Raw genomic sequence first — 18,116 nt, 5'->3', positions numbered from 1 at the left:
GAAAGGGGTGGAAGGGAAAAAGCAGGAAAGGCAAAAAGCCATGGAGCAAAGGCTGGGGCAGAGGGAGCCATGGGGAGGGAAAAGAGCAGTGGTGGAGGATGGAGGCTGCTCCCCTCGGGATGACCTTCACACCTCTGAGACATTCCTGTCCTCTTCCACTGTCCCAGCAGAGGATCCCTCCAGGACATGGCCTGTCCCCTGCCAGTGTCCCACTGTGGTGCAGGAGGTGACAGCTGCCAGACCCCAGAAGAGCCCTGAGGCAGCTCAGAGACCCTGGGGGATGAAGAGATGGATCCATTGATGGAGGGATGGATCCATTGATGGAGGGATGGATCCATGGGCCAGGTGATTCAGGACCTTCCCCTGTCCCAGCACAGATGGGCTGGCTCTGGTTTTGGGGCACAGCCCAGCACACACACCACAGCAGCTCAGGGCTCTCCCCCTCTGCCCCAGCTCTGGGTTCAGGCACATTTCTCAGCCCAGATGTGCCAGCTCTTTGTCCTGCTGCTCCCCAAGTGGAGCAGAGCTGCCTGAGCCCCCTAAAAGGTATTTTATGGCTCAGAACACAAACAATAACCAGTCCCAATTCCACAGCAGTGCCTGGTTGTGAAGGGAGCCTGGAACCAGGGGAAAACAAAGTACAGGACAATCCACGCATGGCTCAGGGCTCCCCTGAACCCCAGAGCAGGGCCAGGGTGGGGGCAGAGATGCAGCCACCAATCCCTTGTACAGCAAAACACATCCACACTCTCCACTCTCGCTTCTCCTCCCCGCTTCAAAGGCAGAGAATCCAAAACCAGACGCCAGGGTTTGGGTCAGAAAGCAGCAGCTCCAACCTCTCTCAGCAGGAATGGAAAATAACATCCCACTTGGCTGTTTATCCTAATGAAATAACAAATCCAGAGGGAAGATCCCCTCTGCAGAGCAGCCCTGCCTGCAGCTGAGCAGAAATCACAGACACAGCCTCTTGCTGTGAGAACAAGAACGGGCATCCAGAGAGCTGGAGGAGGTCACAGGTACATGGAAACCTGGCAGGAATGGGAGAACAACAGAGAAAACAGCCAGAAAAGGGACTGGTGAAGCAGCTCAGCCATTTCAGCACATTGGAGATAAAAGGAACCACTGAGGTGAGTGGCAGAGGTGCCAAGGAGCTGCTGGAGCAGGGCATGGGCACCCAGGAAGCTGCTGCAGTGGGAGAGGAGTCCCCACAAGTAAAACCACCCCTCTGCACCAGTGTGACACTCCCAAGGGGGCTGCACACCCCCCAGCCCCACCCTGAGCCTCAGCTGGGGGACGTGGGGCTGCCCACGGGGCAGGGCCACAGCTGGCCAGGGATGGCAGGGACGTGGCAGGACAGGCACAGCCCAAACAGTGAACCTCCCTGGGCACACGAGGGGCTTGGCACAGATGGGATTCACAGAATTCAAATGAGGGCACCCCTGAGTCTCCTTTTCTCCAGGCTGAGCACCCCCAGCTCCCTCCTCTCCTCCTTTCCACACTCGTGCTCCCCTTGGCTCCCCGGTTCAGAATGCTGACTGCCAGGGCAGGGGGAGCTCTGGGCGGGCAGACAGGGCTGGCTCCTGCTGGAAGCCCTTAGTGCCTTTCACGGGGGCTGGGCAAACAGAGCCTTCCACTGGCGGGCTGCAGGCGAGGGCCAAGCCCTGGCACGGCTCCTGCTGCTCGTGGGCACAGACTGAGTGCTGCTGATGCCTTCAGAGGCTCCCTAGAGTGGAGGCTGGACTGGAAAAGGAATAAAGCAGGGATTTATTGAAAGGCCTTCAAAGGTTACACCTTGGGCAGTGCAGGAGCCCGGCCGTGGCTCCACCCCACAGGGACTCCTGGCCACGAGTTCTCACTCTTTGATCAGTTCTGCTCCATTCCCACACTGGGTTCAGTGTCCCATTCCAGCCCCAGGTGATGCAGTCCCACCCTCCCAGGCTGCTCTCCTCCATCCCCTGTGGTTGGCACTTTTTGGGCTGCAGCTGCAGCGGTGTCCTTGGTTCTGGGCTGGAAAAGGATTGTTCTGTGTGCCTGAGCTGTGAGGAGAGCTGCTGGCACTGGGTGTGGAGTGCAGAGTTCTGCACCAGGGCAGTGCAGAGCTGGGAAATGCCAAAGCATCACTCCCTCCTGGCAGGGTGGGCTTAGCCCTCTCCATCCCACCTCTGCACGTGGAAATAAATCCATCTGTGGGCAGGAAAGCGCCAGGGACCCTCTGAAGCCGAGCTGCGGGCACAGAACTGGAGCATTCCTCGTTAACAAACCCATCCATGCAGCTCCGCTCACCCTTCCCCGCTGAGATGTCCCTCCCAAGCCGAAGCGACAGTCTGTCCCCAAGAGCCTCTGCATGCCACTTCGCCCAGCTCCTCATTAGCGACAATTAACGGGCAATCAATGGGCCCGGCAGAGCTGGCACTTTCCGGGAACAAGTCCCCTTTCAGCGGGGGGAAAATGAGCGTGGTGGGCTTTGTTGTGCTTTTGGTTAAATGAGCCAAAATCTGCCTGCCAGGGAACAGAACTGTGACCCAAAGTGGAGCCTCGCTGCCACCTGAGCAGCCAAGCAGGCAGAGAGGGCTGGGGCTGCTGAAGGGTCGCCTCCTGGCCACCACAGTGTCCCCTCCTGGCCACCACAATGTCCCCTCCTGGCCACCTTCAGGTGTCCCCTCCTGGCCACCTGCAGGGTCCCCTCCTGGCCACCACAGTGTCCCCTCCTGGCCAGCTCTCCCTCTGGACACCCACGGGATGCTCCCAGCCCAGGGCAGGCAAGGTGGGAGCAGGGACCAGGGGTAGAATCCTGGAATGGTTTGGGATGGAAAGGACCTTAAAACTCATCTCATTCCACCCCAGCCATGGGCAGGGACACCTTCCACTGTCCCAGGTGCTCCAAGCCTCATCCAGCCTGGCCTTGGGCACTGCCAGGGATCCAGGGGCAGCCCCAGCTGCTCTGGGCACCCTGTGCCAGGCCTGCCCACCCTCACAGGAAGGAATTTCATCCCAATATCCCACCTAACCTCACTCCCCAGCAGTGTGAAGCCATGCCCTGCATCCTGCCACTCCATGCCCAGTAAATTCTCTCTCTCCACATCTCTTGCAGGCTCCCTGCAGACACTGGAGGCCACAACTGGGTGATCCCAGAGCTTCTCTCCTCCAGGCTGGACAATCCCAGGTGTCCCAGGCTTTCCCGGAGCCCAGAGCAGGATGCAGCCCTGCAGGTGGGGAGTGGATGGACACTGTGCAGCCAGCACGGTGCTGCTGGCTCAGAGCCACCCCCAGGGACCAGGCAGCATCTCCCCAGCTTCACTCTCCCCTGGAGCTGGGCACTGCTAACCCTCCCCAGCCCCTGCTTCCCTGAGTTCCTGTCTAGCTGAGAGAGGAAAAAAAAAAAGATTAAAAAAGGCAAGAAAGCAAGAGGGAGATGGCCTGGATGTGACAGGCTGGGGGGTGACACAGGAGCCTCGTTAGCAGCATTTTTCCCCTGCAGTTGGAGCAGGGGCAAAGCCAAGGAGAGTTTCCCAGCTCCTGCACAGGGGCAGAGCTGGGTGGGCAGTGGCACCCCAGGGTTCAGCTGATGGCTCCTGCCACATCCCCAGCATGGGAAACTCTTTGTCATCCCTCCACCACGCTTCCTGCAGCTCAGGGGGAGCATCTGACCATGCTGTGCCTGCCAGGGCTGAGTCTGGGGGGGTTTCACACCCCAAAGAGAGCTCACAGTGCCTCGTGCCTCTGGATTTCGGGAGCACAGATCCGGGCCAGCCTGGGGACAAGAGGGGATGTGGGGCTCAGCAGTGGCCACAGCAGACTGCAGCAGCTCTCCAGAGCAAGGATCAGGCAGATCTCTCAGCTGACTAAGAGCCCTTTGTGCCCAGTGGCTGTGCTGCACCGAGAGAAGCCAAAGCAATTAGCATTTCTTGGAGACACTCTGGAAAATCCTCCCCGAGTGCTGGGGAGAGCTGCCACAAGCTCAGCAAAGGGCCTGGAGCCACCTCCCCTCCAGGGCGACGCTGTGCTGGCAGTGCAGAGCAGCACTGTCCCCCCGGGGGGCTGTGCCCTCCTTGCTGAGCCCCCCGCCAGTGCCACCCCCCAGGTGTCACCCTGGCCATTACACCCTGCCAGGGGCACAGAGCCTGGCAGCTCCCAGCTGGGAAAGGGCACTCGGGGAGATCCAGGAGCGACCCCATCCCCAGCTGCAGCCTGCAGGAGGGGAGCAGCAGTCTGGGGATCCCACAGGAGCAGCCTGGGGGTCCCACAGGAGCAGCTTGGGGGTCCCACGGGTGCAGCTTGGGGGTCCCACGGGAGCAACCTGGGGAATCCCAGAGGAGCAGCTTGGGGGTCCCACGGCAGCAGTTTGGGGGTCCCACAGAAGCAGCAGTTTGGGGGTCCCATGGAAGCAGCTTGGGGGTCCCATGGCAGCAGCAGCTTGGGGGTCCCACGGGAGCAGCAGCAGCTGGCCAAGGCACGGATTATTTTTAACACTTCTTGTAGAATGCAGGGAGAGCCAGGCCCGAGCTGCTGCTCACCCCAGCCCCGTCCCCAGCACGTGCAAGGCACAGATCTGCCGGGCAGGCTTTTTATAGGGTTTCCTGCTCCTGCTGGGCACGCAGCTCGGCACGGCCACAGCGTCCCCTCCCTCGGCAGCCACTCACATGCCGTGCACCAGAGTCTTTCCATTCCCCCTCGAGCTGTTTCCTCTTCTCTCCTTATTAGGGATCCACCTACCTATCCATCTTCTCATTCTCTCCCCCTCTGTGGCTATTTTTAAGATGCCATAAAAGCTTTCAACGGGGAGCATCCTCGGGGAGGGAAGGGATTTTATATGTAGCCCATCAGAAGGAGTCATCACCACATAACTCACCACACAGGCAGCGCCTTTCCTTCTTTTATTTTTTTTCAAAAGCAGGGGAGGGGAGAACATCCACACTCAATCCCTCAGCCAGCTCATCCAGGCCATCCTTTTCCAGAGGGGAAGGATCAGACCCAGCCCACTCCTCTGCTGGTGGGACAGCAGTGCCAGCTCTCTGCAGTGGCATCTGGGGGTGGATGAAGGGATGTTCTGCTCCCTGAGCAAGGCTCCAAGCTGGGCTCACCCAGCTTTGTGCCTCAGCAGCTGCCACCAGCCGAATTTTGGCCTCCTTGCTGAGAGGGGGCTGAGCTCCCCCTGTGTGCCCACACTGCTGGAAGATGCTCTTGGTTTGTGAGTAAAAGGTGGGGGAAATTCCAGCCCAACTGCCTCCGAAGGCCCCAGGGGATCTCATTCCCTCTTTTAGGAAAAGCCCTCGAGCATTTCATTCCTTCTTTTAGGAGAAGCCGTGGAGGGTTCCATTCCCTCTTTTAGGAAAAGCCCTCAAGGATCCCATTCCTTCTTTTAGGAAAAACCCTCGAGGGTTCCATTCCTTCTTTTAGGAAAAGCCCTCGAGGGTTCCATTCCCTCTTTTAGGAAAAGCCCTCAAGGATCCCATTCCTTCTTTTAGGAAAAGCCCTCGAGGTTTTCATTCTCTTTTTTAGGAAAAGCCCTCAAGGATCTCATTCCTTCTTTTAGGAAAAGCTCTCGAGAATTCCATTCCCTCTTTTAGGAAAAGCCCTCGAGGATCCCATTCTCTTTTTTAGAAAAAGCCCTCCAGGGTTTCATTCCCTCTTTTAGGAGAAGCCCTCGGGGATGGAGTGCAGAGGACAGGGCAGGGCAGAGCAGGTGCCAGGGCAGCCCTGGGTGAGGATTCCCCTTCCTTTGGCAGCCCTGGGCCCTGCAGGGGCTGCAGCTCCTGCCGTGCCTCAGGCAGGGGTTTCACCCTTGGATTTGCTCCCCCTGCTCCTCTAAAGCTTTGAGGTGTTTGCTCAGGGCCACCCTGGGCCACCCACCCTGCTGGGACCCTCTGTGCCTGCCCTGGGAGCCCAGGCTGGCAGCAGCTGGCACTGGGAGATCCCCACATGTCCCAGCAAGTGCCTCTGAGCAGGCAGAGACCCACCCAGTCCCCACGAGGATTCAAAAATAGCTCCCATTCTCCAGCAAGAGCAATCCCTGGAAGTGTCCAAGGCCAAGGTGGGCAGGGCCTGGAGCACCCTGCTCTGTGCAAGGTGTCCCTGCCATGGCAGGGGGTGCTGCAAGAACCTGGAGGTCCCTTCCAGCCCTGAAAATCCAGGAAAAATCCAGGAATAATCCAGGAAAAAAATCAGGAAAAAAAAATCAGGGAAAAAAAAAACAAACAGGAAAAAAAAAAATCAGGAAAAAAAAAAATCAGGAAAAAAAAACAAACAGGAAAAAAAACAAACAGGAAAAAAAAAACAAACAGGAAAAAAACCCCAAACAAACAGGAAAAACAAACAGGAAAAACAAGCAGGAAAAAAAAACAGGAAAAAAAAAAATCAGGAAAAAAAAACAAACAGGAAAAAAACCCCAAACAAACAGGAAAAACAAACAGGAAAAACACACAGGAAAAAAAAAAACAGGAAAAAAACAGGAAAAAAAAATCAGGAAAAAAAACAGGAAAAAAAATCAGGAAAAAAAAACAGGAAAAAAAAACAGGAAAAAAACCAGGGCTGGCAGCACAGCACAGCTGGGTGTTGGGAAGGACAGGCAAGGTGCAAGGTGCTTTCAGAAGCGAGGTGGGGCTGAGGGGGGCTGCTCAAAGCAAAGCTCCTCCTGCCCCCCAGCTCGCCACACGTGCCACTTGTTGCCAAGAAAAACCAGAATCCAAGGGGATGGCTTCAAACCTGAGGCACTGCTCCCCTCTTGCATGGCTGTGCTCCTCAGAGAAACCTTCCCACGAGGATTTCCCCAGGTCTGAGCCTTTTCCAAGGCTCAGGAAGAAGCTGATTCAAAATGGAAGTGGAGTAAAATATCCATGAAGAGAAAAACAAATGATCCTCGGGGCTCTGCAGACCCTGCCAGGCCAGCAAGGGTAAGAAGAAAGGAAGGTCAGACAGGCTGGCTCAGGAAACCTCAGCAGCAGCTCCTTTTTCTTTCTGCTCTCTGCCCCAGGCAGTGGAGAAAGCTCATCAATTCCCAGGGCTTATGGCTGATACTGATAAAGCATTCAGAAAACTGCACCTGAGCTGAAAAATGCACCCAGAAACTCAGGCCTATCAAATACCTGAGCCACCAGCAAATAAATGGAACCCGTGCAGGCCAGTTTGCTCCTGGGAGAGATCACTTTGGGCCTGATAAAGCTCAGGCAGCTTTTCCTGAGAGCCAGGAGTGCCCACGGGGCTGGGGGCAGTGCTCTGCCCTGCTCTGCTCCCCAGGGATGCACTGAGCCCCTGGCCCCAGAGGTGCTGGGCACAGCAGGACCTGGCACAGCCCAAATCCCTGCTCCAGGCTTCCAGTGCCCTGCCAGCCTTGCCCAAAACCAAAATCCCTGCTCCAGGCTTCCAGTGCCCTGCCAGCCTTGCCCACAGCCAAAATCCCTGCTCCAGTGCCCTGCCAGCCTTGCCCAAAACCAAAATCCCTGCCCCAGTCCCCTGCCAGCTTTGCCCACAGCCAAAATCCCTGCTCCAGTGCCCTGCCAGCCTTGCCCACAGCCCAAACCCCTTCTCCAGTCCCCTGCCAGCCTTGTCCACAGCCAGAATCCCTGCTCCAGTCCCCTGCCAGCCTTGCCCACAGCCCAGATCCATGATCCTGAGGCACTTGGTCCTTCCCTCCACATTCCCTTCCCTCCTGCAGAACTCTCCATCATCCCTCAGCCCAGCTCCTGCCATGACCACTCCACCCCCAGCTGCTTTCTGGAGGTTCTGCAGCGCTCACAACTCAGGCACTGATGCATTTAAGATCTAAAAATACCAAAATAGCGAGTGAGGTGTTCCCAGCACTTCGTGATGGCCCCAGCACGACAGGACTGCGGGGTCTGGCAGGAACTGGGTGGGTTTTTCCTCCCTCCTTCCCAGCAAAGGCAGCAGCACATGGACTCCTGTCATCAGCCCAGCCTGCTGGCATCCCAAACGCTGTTCCCCTGCTCAAGCAGCAGCAGCTGATGATTAGAAAATGTGCTGTTTGTTTCAGAAGAGCACGCTGGGCCCTTGGAAGAATTCACTCGCTTCCACTGACCGTACAGCACACACCCCACGGGTCTGCAGGGCCACTCTCCATGGCTCCTGCCCTTCCAAGGGCCAGCTGCCAGGAAAGAGGGTTTGAAAGAGCCTGGCTGAGAGGACAGAGCCCATCCACCAGCCCAGGGACAGAGCTGCTGCCTGGGATTGGAATTCTCTGGCAGCAAAGCAAATGCAATGGGTGATTGTCCCTCAGGCTGCCCAGGAGAACAGGGGATGATTTGTGTCTGGTTGTTTGTCACAGTCAGGGCACTGAGAGGACTAAAATGCAGGCAGGGAGTCTGGGAGTTCCCCTTGGTGCCCAAATTCTGGAAAACACCCTGCTCAGGACATCAACAGGCTGACCCCTCCGGGTTCCCTGCATCTCTGACCACAGGAACCCTCCCTGCAGGACCCTCCCTGCTGCTGTCCCCAGGGTGGGGACACCTGGTGAATCACCTGCCCCAGGAGCAGGGCTGGAGCTCCCAGAGATGTGCAGCACCACGGGATTCCTCTTTAATTACACAGGGCCTTAATGGAGTTTGCTGGTAAACACCTTGTAACCACATGTGCCTGCAGATTACGGGGTAATTACGCTTAGAGGATCACGATCTAAGAGCAAGCATGATTTAGGGAAGACAAAAATAACCAGGCAAACATGCTGCATTCATCAGGATCTGTCAGGAAGCCTCCCATCCCAAATGCTTCGCTGTCCAGCCTTTCCTCTCTCAGAGCAGGGGCAGGAATTTGAGAGGTGCCAGGGATAGGGACGAAACTTTCCACTTGGCATACCAAACCTACTTTGGGAGCTCTCCGTGCTCCAACAGCTGCTCCAAGGATGGGGAAAAATGGCTGAGCCCACCCTGAGCTGGCTCACCATCAGATTCTGGCCCCATTTTTGCCAGGTGCACGTTGGAGGCAGGAGGGAGGCTGGGGGTGTGAGCCAGCCCCCATCACCCCGGGCACACTGATCCAGACCCTGCCCATCCACAGCTGGCCAGGGTTTCACCCCCAGGAGCTGGGATGTCCTTGCTGGGACCCAGAGCAAGCAGGGGCACCTCGCTGATGCCAAAAGCAGTGCCCAGGCTGGCAGAGCCCAGGCTGGCAGAGCCCCTGTGCCACCCCAGAGGAGCTGGGGATGATGTGCAAATCCCACGGGGTGACTCACAGCCAGCACTCCACGGACCTGCAGCACCCAGACCTGCTGGCTCCCTCCAGAGCAGCAGAAGGGATCCTTCCCACTGTTTCAGAGGCTGAAATCCTCGGGGCAGTGGCAGCTTTAACCCTTTCAGCACAAACACAGCATCAGACTCCCCGCCCGGATTCCCAGGGAGATGCTGGCTGCAGGCAGAGCCGACTCCAGGGGTGATTTTAGGGGATGTTCTCTTGGCCAAGGGTTCATCCTACAAGCTCCAGCTCCCACGGAAATGCCAAGCAGCAGCACAGACCTGTTTGCTAGGGTAGGGATCCATTTGTAAGCAATTAGTGAGAGGCAGTGATAGCCTAACAAAGGTAAACAGCAGCACTGTGCCCTCCAAACCCTCACTGCACGTCTGGAATCCCAGGAGCAGAGGCCACCTTCCCACCCTGCCACCCTCAGGGCCAGCTGAGCTGCTCTGCAGCCTCAGGACAGGAATTTACACCTGACATCAAGTGGTTTTATCTCTTCACCCCAAATACACAATTTTCACCTGGCTTTGCCTTCATTGTGGGACAGATGCTGACATGGTGACACCCACATCCAGGCTGAAAAGCGACCCCCTGTCCCCTCAGCAAGGCTCCTGTGCATGGAGCATCTCCGGGGATAATCCCAGCAAATCCTGCCCAGAGTTCCTGGAGGCCTGGCAGATTTGCTCAGCAGCGTGGCTCGGGGCCAGCCGTGGCCCACAGCCACAGGTTCCCTGCCTCACATCAGCTCCAGGCAGGGGAGAAGCGTGAACAAAATGCACCCAGCGAAATGGGAAGCAGTGGTGGGAATTCACAGATCAGATGGTGGCATTCTGTCCCTCAGCTCTGCCTCTCCTTCCTTTGCCAGCCCCAAAATTTTAGGCCTGCAGGCACAGGCACACCTGGGCATCATAAATTTGTGCACAATCTGGCTTCTTCAGCCTTTGTCCTGGGGGGAAAACAGCCAAAAAATGAAAGCAGCAGGCCTGGCCATGCTGGGAGGGCTGGGAAGCCTCTGGCAAGTGGCACCAAACTCCAGTGAGCCACTGGCCACCAGCAGAGGGGTGAAAAAGCCATGGTTGGTCAGTGCCAGGGGCATCACGGGGGTGACACAGAGATGGCACTGGCACAAGGCTGCAGGATTTGGGTTTTGTGCCTCGTGGATGGATTGGAGGGCTACAGGCTGGGGAGGGATGCCCAGAGCTGGGTGAGGCAGCTCTTGGCACCATTCACAGAACGTGCTGAAGGCAGAGATGGCCCCTCAGCCCAGTCTGGCTCTCAGAGCCGTGCTGGAACACAAGTGAAGCAGCATTTGGGCATCCAAGCCCTGCTCGGAGCCCTCCAGCTGCTGGGAGAGCAACTGGGAGCCCAGGAAGGCAGAGCCAGCCCCAGCAGGGCTTGCACAGCCCTGGGGGGGTCCCAAAGGCCCCTGCAGTGACCCATAAAGCACCAACCCCCAGCACCCTGAGCAACCAGGGGGTGCCACAGAGTTACCAAGCCTTGACTAAACAGGTGGCTACTTAAACTGGGGAAATGGCAACTTAGGCAAAGACTGCAAAGCCCCCCAAAGGGCTTGGCAAGAGCCCTGGCAGCTGCTGGCACTGCTGAGTGATGTGCCCAGGGCCACAGAGCCGGGTGGTGGCAGAAGGAGGAGCAGCTCCCAGGGACTTCTGGCTGTGCCCAGTAACCTCCCTGTGTGGCAGGGCAGAGCAGGAGACAGGCAGCAGGGCTTGTGTCCCTGGCACCTCTCTGGGCAGAGCAGGGGGCAGGCAGCAGGGTTTGGCACCTCCCTGGGCAGAGCAGGGGGCAGGCAGCAGGGTTTGGGCAGAGCAGGGGACAGGCAGCAGGGTTTGGATCCCTGGGCAGGGCAGGCAGCAGGGTTTGTGTCCCTGGCACCTCCCTGGGCAGAGCAGGGGACAGGCAGCAGGGCTTGGACAGAGCAGGGGGCAGGCAGCAGGGCTTGGCACCTCTCTGGGCGTGGGAGGCCGCAGCTGAAGGAGTTTTGCAGCACCATCAGCTAGCTGGAACACAGCAGTGCCACAAACAGCCCTTATCTCCAGCAGCAGCTATTACGAGCTGGCAAGGAATCCCAAAAGGAACCAACAGGCGTTTGTCAGAATCGGCTCCGAGGAAGCCCAGCAGTCCCACCTGGCCACGGTGGGCACCGACCCCAGCAGGGCTCTGCAGCAGCCCCCAGGAGCAGAGGAGGACCCTTTGTTTCGGGCATCCTGCAGGATCAGGATCAGTCCCTATTGTTTCCCACCTAGGCAGCTCCAGCCCCGCTCCCCCCGAGGGGGCTCGCTCCTGCCCCAGGTGTGGCTCGGGCACAGGGCACCTGGAAACTTTGCCTCTGACACAGCCCAACAGAGCTGGAATCACCTGTTCTGTTGCCTCGCAGCGTGCCAAGGCATTTTTCACGGTGTTTTGCTCGGGAACCACCCCAAGCCCTCGGATTGAGAAACCTCAGCACGCCAGTGCAATGGAGAAGTTGCTGCTCTGCTGTTTTGTGCCTGGGGGAGGGCTTGGCTCCTCACACAGCTCCAGGAGCCACGGGAGGGCCAGGGGGGCTTCCCTGGGCAGGTTAGCCCAGGAGGAGGCCCCTCAGGTGGCCTTCAACAGCGACTCCTTCACCAGGGACTTGCTGCTTTTAAAGGCAGGATCACAGCCGTGGTGCCAGCGAGGTGGGCACAGCTGTCACCCAGCACGTCAGGCAGGGAAAAGAAATTGACTGCGACTTGCTCAACCCTGATCAATCTTCCCAGACTTTCCAGCAAGGGCACAGAATCCAAAGTGAGCAGCCTGGTGCCAGTTCTCGTCTTATGCAGCACATTTCCGAGCTCTGCTTCTTTAGAAATTCATCCACAGCGCATGAGTGCCTCCGTCCCTGTCTCACACGCACAATAGCAACACCCACATCCCCAGCTGCAGAAGGTTTGGGGTTTTTTTTATTTTTCCAGGATTGCACCTGTGCTTTGCTCAGGTTTCTGGGTCTCTCCTCGCCCTCCTCCTCCTGCCCTCCCGTCCATTTCTGCCCAGGCAGAGGCAGCAGCAAGTGAGGCTGTGCCTGTCAGAGCGCTCCTGGCTGCCTCTCACCATGTTGCGTATCGACATTTCAGTCGATGCTCTGCCCTCCAAAACCCCAGAAATCCAAGCCAAGAAAAGTACTCCGCGGAGATAAGCGCCACGGCTCAGCCCACATCAAACACAGCCGAGCCAGAGCCTGTCAGAAAGCAGGCGAGCAAAAGGCAGGCAGGAAAACAACCCAAAATCCATCCCGCTAGGCTTGTCAGCGCCGGGATGACATTTTCTTTCCGATTGCTCCCAGCCAGCTCGGTGCGGTATCAGCCCCATTCCCCAGGCAAGGCGAGAGGACGCCGTACTCACTGCTCGTGCTCATCCTGCCGCTCCTTCCCCGTCCTCCTCACCCAACAAAGGGGCGAAGATGCTCTTCAAACCCGCTTCTCCTGCCGCGGGAGGAGGCTGCCGCTCTCCTTCTCCCCGGAGAATATTCCCGTGCGATCCGCCGCCTAACGCATCCCACGGCGGCTGTCCCCAGGGCTGTCCCCGCGGCCGGCGGATGCCAAGGTCACGGCTGGCGGGGAGGGGGCCGGCGCCGACACCGGCCCGGGGGAGGGTCCCGGGGGAGCGGCGGGGGCCGGCCGGAGCTCGGCCATGCACTGCGGAGCGCGGAGGTGGCTGAAGGATGCTCAGCCTTGGCAGTGCCCTGCCCTGCTTTGCTCTGCCCGCTGCCCTCTTCTGCCCACTGCTGTGCCCTGCCCAGCTTTGCCCTGCCCTGCCCTGGCTGCAGTTGTGCCCACAGCCCTGTCCAGCCCAGCCCTGCCCTGCCCTACCCTTCCAGCTGCCCTGTTTTCAGTCCCCTGTCCTGCCCTGCCCTGCCCTCTTCTGCCCAGTGCCCTGCCCTGCCCGCAGTCCTGCCCACAGCCCTGTCTGCCCACAGCCCTGCCCAGCCCAGCCTTGCCCTGCCCTGGCTGCAGTTCTGCCCACAACCCAGCCCAGATTTACCCTGCCCTGCCCTTCATCTGCCCTGTTTTCAGCCCCCTGCCCTGCTCCCTGCCCTGCCTGCAGCCCCTGAGCCCCCTGGCTGGTCCCTCCTTGCCACAGGGCTCCTGCCAGCCCCGGGTGCCCTGCTGCCTGCCCTGTGCTGTTTGCTGTCCAGCTGAGCAGCCCAGAAATGCTGTCCCAGGACAGAGGGATGTGGTTTTTGCAGTAAGCTGGATTTCCTCCCGTGCCAAGATTCCCTCCCGCAGCTGTCCAGGCTGGCAGCCCTGGCTCTCCTGGCAGCCTGGGCATCTGTCCCACGCCAGGATGGGGAAGGGAGCTGAGGGTGTCTGCACGGCTGTGGGACAGAGAGGGGCTTTTCCCTCGGGATCAGAGCAGCCTTCCCTGCTGGCTGCACCTCGGGATCCCTGCCAGGGCTTCAAAGCCATGAGCCCCTTGTTTTGTGGCCAAAACACTCTCAGTCAGAACAAAGCCATGCCCAGGCTGCTCCCTGGGTGCCCACAGAGCTGTGCCCCCTGCCCGTGCAGCCCCCAGGAAGCCGTGCTGTGGTTCCAAGCTGTGGTTCCAAGCTGCGGTTCCAAGCTGCGGTTCCAGGATCTGAGCTGCAGCCCTGCCACTAATGACAGAGGTTTGTCATGCAGCGTGACAGGCGCCGCGTCTCCCGCGCTGCTGGGGCTGCAGAGCTGCTCAGAGAGCCCCTTTGGCTTTCCTGCTGCTTTATCTGCAGCAGATGCTGCCGGTGACGTGACAAGACAGGTAGCAGGTCGCCTGAGCTGTGCCGGTGCTGCCAGCTCTCTGCACGCCCTGCTGCCTGTCCCCTTGGGCTGTCCCCTCCCCTGAGGTGTCAGGGAAGAGCAGGACGAGCAGTGGGAGTGGGAGCCTGGAGGTTCCTGCAGGGCTGGGGGGAGCAGAGCTGCTGATACAGGAAAGATTGAGAGATGCTGTTTACGAGAGCATGTAGTGACAGGACAAGAGGGAGTGGCTTTAGAGGAGGTTTAGATTAGATATTGGGAAGAAATTCCTCCCTGTGAGGGTGGGGAGGCTCTGGCACAGGGTGCCCAGAGAAGCTGTGGCTGCTCCTGGATCCCTGGCAGTGGCCAGGGCCAGGCTGGATGGAGCTCAGAGGCACCTGGGCTAATGGAAGGTGTCCCTGATCCCTTCCAACCCAGGCTATTCTATAATTCTGTGGTGATTCTATGGCACAGCACGGTGGGATGGCTCAGGCTGCACTGAGTTTGGCCTTCTGTAAAGTTTCCTGTGCCTGATGAGTGTCCAGGAGTGCCCTCCTCAGGGAAGGTCCCCATCCCAGCCAGACTGTCGTGAGTGGTGCCAATGACACCCATCTGAGGAGTCAATAAAGCAGCCAGGACGTGAGCTGGTCCCCACGGTTCAGCAGCTAATTGAGCTCCTTCCACTGACCTGGTTTCCAAATCTCGTTAACTTGCTGCCTTTAGAACAACTTGAAATCTCCAGCACAGACAGGCTGGGCTTGCAGGGGGCTGCACAGGAGGATGGGGTGCTCTGGTGGAGCTCGGGGGGCACCGGTGCAGAACCTCTGCCCTGGCATCCCCTCCCCAGCGGGGTGGTGCTCTGTGGGCAAGGGAAGCGGGCACTGCCAGGCGGGCAGGGTGCCGTGCTCCCTGCAGTGGGATCTGCGAGTTTTGGTGCTGTGGAGGTGGCAGCAAGGAGCTGTGACCCTTGTCACCTCCCCAGCCCAGCCAGCAGCTCCTGGGCGCTGCTCCGAGCCCCTCACCATCACCATCAGCGCCGTCCCAGGGCGTTTTGGAAATCCCATTTCCTTTCCTTTGTCTGAGCGAACTGCCTGCGAAAGCTGCCGGGAGAGGATGTTGGGGATGCCTGAGACAGGGGTCAGAAAGGAGGAAATGTCAGGATGTTAAGGCAGCCTCCTTTCATCCCTTTGTGTCTGTGCACTGCAACATGAATTTTCACAGCAATTATTGGCTGTGTTTTTCCCACACGACTCCTGCTCCGTTCAGCACCTGCAGGTCCCACAGAGCTCGGGCTGTGCAGAGCAAGGGGAACCCTGCAGAGAAGGGACACAGGAGTGATGGACACAAAAGGACAGAGGAGAAAAAGGTGCTAATTTCATTTAATTTTCCTTCCCTGGACACTGGGATTTTTATCCCTCCTCCATAAGATGCTGAGAATCACCTGAACCAAACTTCCCCTGCCTGCTCAGTCGCCGTGTTCCTCCTTTCCCAGTGCCTGATCCCAGCTGGAGAGCTGGGAGCTGCTGGTTGAGCGTGGAACCACTGCGAGCTGGGCTCAAACACATCTTGTGCCACACCTGCGCCAGGAATTGGGAGAAATCAGGCTCGGTGCCTCTCCACGTGTCTCTGCCGTGTTTCCATGTGAGGCTGTGCTCAGCTGCTGTCCCTGGGAAGGGATTTTGGACCCCAGGGCTGCAGGAGCATCCCAGGGAATGGGATCCCCCCTCACTGCCGAGGGACTCGGGACAGATGAGGAATGGTGAGGCTGCAATTTCGGATAGCAGGAGCTGGGAGAGACAGTCAGGAGAGAAAAGGAGCACAGAAACAGCCTGTCCTGGAGGCACAGCGGGATGGGCCCTCAGCAGCCTGGGCTCCGGCGTTTCTGGTTCATTGGGAGCCGGAGCATCCCTTCAGCACCCCGGGACACCGCCCACACCTCCGTGCTGGCAGCACCACCTTCCAGCGCTCTTTCCCAGCCTCTTGCCTTCCACTGGGAGTCATTTGGGTGCACAGCCTTTGCTGCCGGGCTCCGAGAATCCCCGGCGGGCTGGAAATGCCCCTGCCGGGCATGGCAGCTGCAGCGCCCATGTGTCCGTCTGTCCCTGCGGCTCCAGCTGGCCAAACGCGGCCCTGCCAGCCCAGCCCCCGGCCCGGCTCCTGCCCAGCACAGCCTCTCCTGTCTCCAGGAAGACACGAGTGCAAAGAACAGCGGGGATGCCCGTGGGGACAGCCCCACGCCTCGCACGGAGCAGCGGGCAGGCTGCAGAGAGGCACGACTGACTCATCACAAGCTGGTGACATTTTCCAAAAAAAGCCTCTAAGTCCGGGGCTGTGATGTTCCCAAAAGGCAGCAGAGGAGCCTAAGGGGGCTGGAGACCCTGTTCTAGCACGGCACATGGGCTGTGGCATGGCATGGAGGAAATTCTGCCTCGCTGGGCAGTTCCCATCCCTTTTCTCTTGTCCCTGGTTGCCCTGGGAGGTGGGATCTGCCAGGGGTAAGGTCAGGCGTGGGCAGATCCTGCTGTCCACTGCCCCAGTGCAAAGCCAGGCACTCCTGGTGATGGCAGAATTATTTCCCATGTGATGGAAATGAATATTTAATTTGTGAGTCCCTGGACCACAGAGCAACTGGGAGCAGAGGCAGTGAACTGGGGCCCTGGTGCCTCGTCCAGCAAAGGTCCCCTCTCTTCCTCCTCCTCCTCTTCTTCCTCACAGCCACCACCAAGGCATTTGCCAGGGGTTTGGCTTTCTTCCAGTTTCCCCAGCAGAAACCCTTCTTCTTCCCTTCCCAGCAATTCCCCACATCAGCAGGAGACACAGCCCGGCAGAGGCAGATGTTCCCCGGGCTGCCTGCATTAAAGTGATAATCAAATGATAGATTATTTTCAAGCAAACTCTCATTTTCAGGCATTAATTTTAGTGCTGTGCAGAGGGAGGCAGTGAAAAGAGCACCCAGGCAGTGGAGGATGGGTGGGATCTGGAAGTGCTCCAGGGAAAGCTGATGCACCACAGCCCATCTGGACCTGGAGCCATCCTGCAAAGCCATGAAGGAATGGCTCCATCCTTTGGCTCCTGCATCCTCCTTCCTTCTTAGCCTCACCAAGGCTGCCTCTGGCTCAAATGCAACAAATATTCCCAAACCAACAGCAGGTGAGTCAAAGCACGTCCTGCAGAAGCTCTGCACATCAGGAATGCCCACATTCCCTCCTGAGAGACCTGGACACCGGGAGAGGAGAGGTGCTGCATGGCCTGGACTGATCCAGGAGTGATGGCAAAGGTTTAAGGGCTTTGAAAGTCAGTGTTTTCCCTAAAACCTGTGAATCTTTCACCCCGGAGTGCTCTGGAAAAGGAGGAGCAGTGGTTGTGTCACACAGCAGGGCTGGGGCTGCCGGGCTCTGTCAGGGCTCAGTGCCCGAGCTGGGGCTGCATCATTTCCCTGGCACACCCTGAGTGTGACACAGAGGGACCTTTGTGGGCACAGCCACGCTGCTGAGCCCAGCTGGCAGCTCCTGCCTGGCACACAGAGCTCAGTTCCAGCTGCAGCCTGGGTCCCTGCCCTGCTTTCCCCCCTCTGAAGGGCAGGGGAAATCGGGGCTCATTTCAGTTTTCTCTTTGAAGCTGCCCTGCAGCAGCCAGGGCTGCTGGCAGAAGGAATTCCTGACTTGGGTTGGGATCAGGAGATGCCCATGAACAGCCTTGCCCAGCATGAGCCACCAGTGGGAAGCCCAGCTCTGGGATCTCTGCACTCCTGGAATTCCTCCTGCCTTCCCAGAGCTCCTCAGGGAGCACCCCCTGCTCAGCAGCACCTCGGGAAATGCTGCTGCTCTCTTATTGCTGCAGTGGGATTGTCACAATAATTCAGTTTTCCTTTTGTTCCTCAGATTATTCCATGAGAAAACCAGGAATCAGGGTGATTCTGGGGGAATTTAGGGCACCTGCAGGAACTGGAGCTCAGGCCAGGTCTCCAGATCCTCAGGAGGAGGCCAAATGCTGTAATTAAGGAGAGCTAATTTCTTTTTCCACTTCTAAGCTGCAGAATGGCTCGCCCCAGGTAAGCAGCAGGTTATCTCTTTTCTAGGAAATTTCACTCTGTTTTTTTTGTTCCTCAATCTAAAAATGGAATGCAGACCCTGAAAATAAATTCCCAGAGAACACCACTGTGCAAACATCCCAGGCTTTGATTCA

At 58.3% G+C, this 18,116-nt stretch overlaps 1 protein-coding gene across 9 annotated transcripts in view; it reads right to left on the bottom strand.

Moving 5' to 3' along the window:
- ABLIM3 (actin binding LIM protein family member 3) overlaps positions 1 to 12,871 on the bottom strand; it is a 42,931-nt gene extending 30,060 nt beyond the window's left edge. For all 9 annotated transcript variants that reach the window (XR_005626694.1, XM_039701442.1, XM_039701444.1 and 6 more), the window contains exon 1: positions 12,565 to 12,871. Coding sequence is in view for 8 of the 9 variants with exons in the window: in XM_039701442.1 (XP_039557376.1) it covers positions 12,565 to 12,577 (13 nt within the window). In the remaining variant the exon portion in view is untranslated. The remainder of the gene's footprint in view (positions 1 to 12,564) is intronic.
- Between the last annotated feature and the right edge of the window lie 5,245 nt (positions 12,872 to 18,116).

The sequence above is a fragment of the Passer montanus genome, unplaced genomic scaffold (assembly GCF_014805655.1).
Source record: "Passer montanus isolate IOZ18808 unplaced genomic scaffold, ASM1480565v1 scaffold15, whole genome shotgun sequence".
Lineage (NCBI taxonomy): Eukaryota > Metazoa > Chordata > Aves > Passeriformes > Passeridae > Passer > Passer montanus.
This window is presented reverse-complemented; position numbering and strand designations above follow the sequence as displayed.